This window comes from Carassius auratus, chromosome 11, assembly GCF_003368295.1.
Source record: "Carassius auratus strain Wakin chromosome 11, ASM336829v1, whole genome shotgun sequence".
NCBI lineage: Eukaryota > Metazoa > Chordata > Actinopteri > Cypriniformes > Cyprinidae > Carassius > Carassius auratus.
Genome location: NC_039253.1, coordinates 18241099 through 18249522, shown reverse-complemented (window position 1 = coordinate 18249522; position 8424 = coordinate 18241099). Strand labels below are relative to the sequence as shown.

At 34.5% G+C, this 8424-nt stretch overlaps 1 protein-coding gene across 1 annotated transcript in view; it reads right to left on the bottom strand.

Moving 5' to 3' along the window:
* The window catches only part of LOC113111281 (ankyrin repeat domain-containing protein 13C-like), a 20383-nt gene extending 13900 nt beyond the window's left edge, over positions 1 to 6483 (bottom strand). The window contains exons 1-3 of the mRNA XM_026275894.1: positions 6033 to 6483; positions 3862 to 3903; positions 288 to 392 (exon numbers count right to left, since the gene is read on the bottom strand). Of these exons, the coding sequence (XP_026131679.1) occupies positions 288 to 392; positions 3862 to 3903; positions 6033 to 6315 (430 nt within the window). The 5' untranslated portion in view covers positions 6316 to 6483. The remainder of the gene's footprint in view (positions 1 to 287; positions 393 to 3861; positions 3904 to 6032) is intronic.
* Positions 6484 to 8424: the final 1941 nt, after the last annotated feature.

The window sequence follows — 8424 nt, the reverse complement described above, 5'->3', positions numbered from 1 at the left end:
AAAATAAAATGTAAATAAAACTTAATTAAAACAAAAACCATATATATATTATTTTGTTTTGTTTTTTCAGCTAGTTGCTAAGGCAGTATTTTTCATTTTCATTTAGGCACTAAAATGACTAAAACTAAACAAACTGAAACTTAACAAAAAAAACATTTACAATTAGTAAAAATGACAAAACAATGAAAATTATTGAATAAATATGAATAATAAAATGACAAACACAACAAAATGGAAACACAAAATATAAAAATGAAATCTAATTCAAGAGTAAATGAATGTCGTACTCATCTGTCGCTCTCCGTAGCTGATGGCCTCGGCGAGTGGACTCCATCCCTGAGCGTTCTTCACCTTCACTGGTGCATTATGGGCCAGCAGCAGATGGGCACACTCTGAGGAGGACAGAAGAGCAGATCAGAGACACTGAAATCACACTGATACACCAAACACTAACTACAACTATATATATATCTGTATATCTATCTATATATATATATATATTGTTTCTATGAATCTTTCTTTTCAATAAATGACCCTTATTTAGCTTTTTTTATTATGCACTGCATATGTTTTAAGACACAGCAGAACCCTTTCACCCAGCGCTGCACGAGCTCCAGAAAGGGAAGCATGCCACTGAAATGACGCTGAGATCCCGATTAAAACATAAAAGGAGGTACAGCAGCTTAATTTAACATCCCTCTTCTGCTGCGGCCACAAAGGAACATCTTTAATTTCAGCGTTCAGAAGAAAGAGACGCCTCCGAGCTCTTCACAGGTCAAACACTGGTGGACGTCTAGAGGCAGTAAAGATCAAATACTAGCACACTACACACTATATAGTGCTGACTTGTGCTGACACAGTAAAACACTTTAAACTGTAGTACACTATATAGTGCATGTTTATGGCATTATTTTGCATTTAATCCAAATTTGTATTAAAAAAAAGTCTCAACTCTTGACATTAAAATAAACAGATATAAAATAACAAATATTTAAAAACAAAAAATATATACAAAATAAATATATAAATACATTAAATAAAATAGTACTGTAATGTGTAAATAATAACATAATATAATAAAGTGATAGATTATAATATTTTATACCTTGTATAGTTTCAAGTCACTGTAAGTAGCTTTAGATAAAAGCGCTTGCCAAATGCATTTACATTTATGCATCAATGTAAACGCATAATTGTTAATGTAAATATCACTTCTGGTTCATCTGTCAAACTGGAAATGGAAGGACAAGCCTAATGCACTGCATTGTGGGATACAGTAATGCTAATTGAATCTTATTTTCAGCTAAGGAATAAAAAAAGTCAAAAGGTTATTGCTTTTTATGAAAACAATTAAGTTTTTTATCTCAATTCTGTGAAAAAAATCTGAGGCTGGCCACAAGTAGGAATCAAAATTGTGAGATAAAATGTCGGCAACTACCATTTTAAATTTTTATTTTTAAATCAGGATTTCGGAGGGGGAAAAAAGCGGAATTGGCCAAGAAAAATCTAAATTGGTTAGATATAACATCGCAAATGCATAAAAGATAGAATTGTGAGATAAAAAGTTGTACTATCTTTTAAAGTGTTTTTTCCCATGGGCGAAACCAAAAAATTGTAAAAATTGTAAAATCAAAATAAAATTGTGGGTTTATAACTTGCAGTTCTGAGGAAAAAGTTAAGAATTATGAGATAAAAAGTCAAAATTACTTTCGTATTTTTTTTGTTTGTTCCTGAAACAAAAATAAATGCGAGATGTAAAGTCAGAATTCCAAAAAAAGTCGAAACGGTGAGAAAACGCCAGAATTAAAAAAGGCAGAGTTTGCGAGAAAAAGACATAATTCCAAGAAAAAGACATAATTCCAAAAAAAAGTCAGAAAATGCCAAGAAACAGTCAGAACTGCGAGAAAAAGCCAGAATTAAAAAAAGTCAGGGATTGCGAGAAATAGAAAGAATTCCAAAAAAGTCAGAATTGCAGAAAAAGCAAGATATCAAGAAATAGCCAGAATTCCCAAAAAAGGCAGAGTTGTGAGAAAAAAAAGACAGAGATTCCACTAAAAGTTTGCAGAATTGGCGAGAAATTAGTGAGAATTCCAAAAAAAAGTCAGAATTGCAAAACGAAAGTCTAAATTGTGACAATGTTTGCCAACCGCACAAAAAGAGTGAGAATTTTGAGAATAAAATTTGCAACTACTTTTTCCATTCTATTTCCATGGTGAAAATTTTCTAAAGACAAAATGAGCATTGCGAGATAAAAACTCAAAAAGTGGTAGGGGTTATCACTTGCAATTGCGAGGGGAAAAATGTCAGAATTGTGTGATAATAAGTTATATTTTGTTATATTTCCTCCATTCGCAGTGCTTTGGTTGTGCTCTACACCATTGCACGTATTCACTACACACTATAATCACGTCACTGTGATCAGCTTCAGTTCACTGCGATGTGTTCAGTCTCCGGCTTCAGCAGAGAAACACAGCGACAGCAGCAGGTTTGAGTCGCTGCCAAGTGTTTGTGTCCTTCTGCGCCGCTTCTGTTAGTGCTTAACAATGTCCTTCTCTCCGCTAGAAACACTCAGGCTTTCATTTCAGACTCAGTCAATGAACAGATCGCCACGGGTTTGTTGTACTGCTCTATACACACATTAAACTGAATAAAATCACGACTACCACATCGATTATGTCAATATGTTCTCTAAATATAAATGTCTTCTTCTAGCAACACATCAAAGTTTGAAAATACAATTTGAAATAGATTTCCATTACCATTTAATCCATTTTAAACAGAATTCCTCACTGGCAGATATTTATTTGTGTGTGTGTGAGAACAGCAACTAAATCAGCTAGAGAAATCCTGCTTAAATTATTAATAAGCGTGTAGTGTATTAATGAATTTGGAGTGTAGTGGTGCGCTGACAGGGGAGCAGTGCATGAATATTTCACCACGGCCTGCGTTCACAGACAAATGCATTCCACATCACTAAAGAGAACATCAGAACTACATGAAGAACATTAAATACGGTCAAATTCAGTGAGATATTTCATAACTGTATGAACTCGTGACAGCACTAATAAACACATGTTCAACAGCGATCAACAACCACGCTACACTGAACAGTTCGGGGTCGATCTCATTAAACTATCAAACACACTCTGGTCTTAGCACAGATATAACTAAATTACATTTTACATGAGGAAAAAGAAGCCATTTTTGTATTATTATTTATAAACATTGTATCTACCAAACTATTATTACAACTGTGTTACAACAATGATGTATGTGTATGTGTGTGTGAGAGAGAGAGAGAGAGAGAGAGAGAGAGCGTGTGTGTGAGTGTATGTGTGCGTGTGTGTGTGTGTGTGTGTGTGTGTGTGTGTGTGTGTGAATGTGTGCGTATGTGTGTAATGGAGAGAGAGCGTGTGTGTGTGTGTGTGTGTGTGTGTGTGAGAGAGAGAGAGAGAGAGCATGTGTGTGAGACTGCGTGTATATGAGTGTGTATATTTGTGTGATGGAGAGAGAGCGTGTGTGTGTGTGTGTGTGTGTGTAACTTATGCTGATTATATATATATATATATACTCATTGTATCATTATAGCATATGTTTTATTGTACTATGTTAAAGAATAACTGAATCACGGTAATGACAATAAAAAAATGTAGTGGTCAAAAAATTACACCTGGATGTGTTACAGTAATGAACATGAGGTTTCTGCATTAATAATGCTTGTGAAAAATAATGAAAAATGTCCATTAAAACTTACAATTTTTCCATGCATTATACTAGTTTTTTGTTTTTCAAGAGTGATAAATGATGTTTTATGTCACTGATGTGTTGTGTCATGCTGGGAAGCGTTCAGGTGTAACTCACCTTTATGACCCATCATAACAGCCAGGTGAAGGGGGGTGTTTCCTGTAAGACATGATACTGAGTCATTTACAGCCGGGACTAACCCAAACTGAGCAATCATTCAGAAAAACATGCGTCTGTACAGCATTTTAATTTCAGTTTTGTTCGTCACAGTTACAGTCCTCTGTTACGCATGTGCACAGAAGCAGTTTGATATGATCTGAGAATGAAAACAGGTAGCACAGGTTAGAGAACCAAACGAACACATGAACTGACTCAGGAGAACCACATCAATCATGACTGATTCATAATCTATCATCAGATAAACCCTGAAGCGAATGCTAGCTTTGCTGTTGTACGTCACAGGCTAAAAATGCAGAATAACAAGATCCAAGCAAACTAGTTTTCTATTAATGTCATAATTATTATGGTTTGAGGCTCTAGAACATCGAGATTCTGGATTACTGTGGTTCATAATCTGAATTATGAATCTGAGTTGAGGCAGTTCAGTTCTAGATTTTTTTTCTAGATAAACATGTTTCTGTATTATTATACTCTGAATAATAAAAAAGGTCTAGATCACTTTGGCTGTGAATTGTTATGACTCTCTATCGCAATATTTTTGAGGCATTATGGCTTATAATAATTATGGTTCTGGATAACAACAACAGTTCTAGATCGCCACATCTCTGGAGCACTATTCTTAATTACCATGTTTTAGATCAGCAAGATTTGAATTATTATGAATCTGAATAATAACAATTCTAGATCATCGTGATTCTGGATTATTAAGATTCTCTGTCTCCATATTTTTGATTCATTATGGTTCTAGATAAGCACGTCTGTATAGTTGGAATAACTCACACTCAGGACAATAATAGTTCTAGATCACTGAGGCTGTGGATTATTATGATTGTTGTTCACGGAGTTATTATGGCTCCAAACATAATAAACATGGCTCTGAGCCATAACAACAGTTCTAGATCACCATGATTCTGGAAAATTATTCTTGATCACTATGTTGTGGAGTCATTAAGGCTCTAGATCCGCATTACTCTGGATTCATATGAATCTGAATAATAACAGGGGTGACTCTGGATTGTTATGGTTCTTTATCACATTTAGACATTTAGGTTCTAGATCAGAATACTCTGGATTACTATAACTCTCAATCACGCTATTTTTGAGTTATTAAGGTTGTAGATCAGCATGATTCTATATTATCATGGTTCTCAATTACAATGTTTTATATCATTATGATTCTAAATTATAATAACTGCAGCTCTGAACAATATTTCTAGATCATCATGCTCTGGACTAATATGATTCACAGTCACCATGTTTTTGAGTCATTAAGGCTCTAGCTAAACATGTTTCTGGATTATTATGGTTCTTGGTCACCATATTTTTGAGACATTATGGTACTAAAATCAGCATGATTCCAGATAATATGATTCTGAAAAATATCCTAATTCTAGATCACCACGGTTGTGGATTATTATGATTCTCCCAATCACCTTGTATAATCTGAATAATAACAATTCTAGATTAACATGTTTTTCAGTCATTGTGGTATTAAATAAGCATGAATCTGGATATCATGACTCTGAAAAATAACATACTTCTAGATCACCATTGTAGTGGATTATTATGATTCTCAATCACCATGTTTTAGGTCATTACTGCTCTAGATCAGGATGATTCTTGATATTATTATGATTCTGAAAAATAACCAATTTCTAGATCACTACAGTCGTGGATTATTATGATTCACAGTCACCATATATAATGTGAACAATAAAGGTTCTAGATCATACTGTTTTTCAGTCATTAAGGTATTAAGCATGAATCCAGATATTATAAAAATAACATACTTCTAGATCACCACGGCTGTGGATTATTTTGATTCTCAATCAACCTTTATAATCTGAATTATAACAGTTCTAGATCATTGTTCTGGATTGTTGTGATTCTCGATCAGCATGTTTCAAATCATTACGGTTCCAGATCAGCTATAAATGATCAAAATAACAGTTGTAGATCACTGTGTTTCTAGACGAGCATGTTTCTGTATAATCTAAATAATAACGGTTCTAGATGATAATTGCTCTGGATTGTTGTGATTCTCGATCAGCATGTTTTGAGTCACTCTGGTTCTAGATCAGCTCTGAATGATGTCAGATCGCTCTCACCGTGCACGTCTTTCTGCGCGATATTCTGTGTCCGGATGAGCGACGACAGCCTCCGCACGTCCCCGCGGAACACGCACTCATGCACGGGGTACGCGCCGTCAGTGTCGCCGTGGTTCTGTTTCTGCTGCGAGCTGGAACGGAGGATCTTGTGGTTTCCGCCGCTGAGGATCTTGCTGCTCCGGTGGGCTTTGATCCCGGTGGCCGCCGGCTCCTCGTCCGGTTCCAGCAGATCCAAACCCGCCTTGCGCTCTTTGCGCACCGAGCGGATCTTCTCTCCGGTCATATTTACACAGATGAACGGTGGACAGCAGCAGCCCGCACAACATGAACACTGTCCGGTGACTCAACAGAGACGGACGGGAATGAAACACACACCGGAGCGACGCATCGAACGGTAAACAAACGACACACACACACACACGCCCTACGAGGAAGAGCCATCTGCCATCTTCCGCTCGCAGTCTCGCGAGATTCACGGAAGGGCGTAGTGAACACAGCGCGGAGTCTCGCGAGAATGAGGAGACTCGCCCTCATGTATCGGAACAACCCTCGACTCTCGCGAGAATGGCGCGCGGGGAGACTGAAGAGATAGGCTAGTCTCGCGAGAGTGAGTAATTTCAGCCAAACACATCAGAGATGTCACATAACTCTGTCATTGAAGTGTTGTCAATAAAGCATTATATATATATATATATATATATATATATATATATATATATATATATATATATATATTAACTGTCATTGAAGAAGGTAAAACACTTTACTTAATCAGCAGCTAATAAGAAATATGATGATTTTATTCCATCTGTAACAAACTAAATTCTTTTGTAATTAGTTCATTCATTAGTTAATTTGTTTGTTTTGCTTTAATTTCTAGTTTATTATTTGTTTTGCTGAGTTTTTATGTCTTGTTTTGTCCTGATTCTGCCAATGTTTCATCTGTATTCATGAAAGTTCATTGTAAAGGTAGAAAAATCCAAAATAAAATATTTTAAAAAATTAATTCATGTGAATTCATATTTTATTATTATCATTATATTATATTGAGAAATAAAATAAATATATTTAAGACTTATTTCTTGCATTTTACATTTAATTAGACAGGAATGTTTATTAGAATAAATACTTCTAAATAAATTCAACATATTAAAGATTTATTTAGCAATTTTTGCCTTTAATTAGACAGGAATGTTTATTTATTAGTAAATTATTATTATCATTGTTATTATTATTATTATTATATTGAGAAATAAAATCAGTATATTGAAGATTTATTTTCAGCATTTTTTGCCTTTATTTAGACAAGATATTTAATTAATTATTATATTATTTATTATTAATATAAATGTTGCAAAATAAATTCAAAATATTGAAGATTAATTTTGTCTTTTTTTGCCTTTATAAAGATGGGATTTTTCATTTATTAGTAAATTATTATTAATAATATTAATATACTGAAAAATACAATTAATATATTGAAGATTTATTTTGGGCTTTCTTTTTTTTAGTAATTCAAATGTTGTTGTTTTTTTAATGTTTTTAGTTAAATATGATGTTTGATAAAGACATTTCATGGCCCACATTTTTCAGCTTGTGTCTCTATTATTGAAAAGCTATTGTGAATCGTGTGTGTGTGTGTGTGTGTTCGTTGTGTTGTGTTACTCAACCATTCTGTCTGTTTTCACTTCACACACTCAGAAACATCAAACACGCTCACAGACCTCATCTTTCATTGATTCAGTGCTGTACGGATGTCTGAGGATCCTTCAGCTGATAATGATGAGAATCCACTCCTCCTGGTGTTGTTTTAAACCTGTATGAGCTTCTTTCTTCTGTTGGAGCCAAGGAAACATCTTCATCTTCATCCACATGTGAGGATGAGTGAATGAGTTCTAATGGTGAACTATTCCTTTAATGTCTTTAAATGAGGGATGATTCAAGCGATTAGAGACTGAAAACACTGGTGTATTATTGAATTTAATTCTGCTGTGGGATGATGGGTGATCAACAGAGAAGAGCTGTTAATGGGAGTAAACAAGCACTTTTTATGTTTATAATTTATTTGGAAATGTGTTTGAATGAGCAGATTGTAGAAATGATGCTAGAGAAGTACAGTCTCTTCACTGTGAAGATGAATCTTCACAACAGAAACATTATTGCTGCTTATGAATATTATTTCTCATGAGTGAGTCAACTTTTGACCTATTAAACTTGACACGACAAAAGATGAACATCAGCTGGCAGACTTAAGAGAGAAAGATCATGCCATTATTTGGGTTTTTAGTTTAATCTGAGGATTAAAGATGCTTCTTAGAAAAATGTTAAGCCTGCAATCTATCAAATGGAAAACATCAGTAATCAAATGCAGGTCTGTTATGGATAGTTTAGT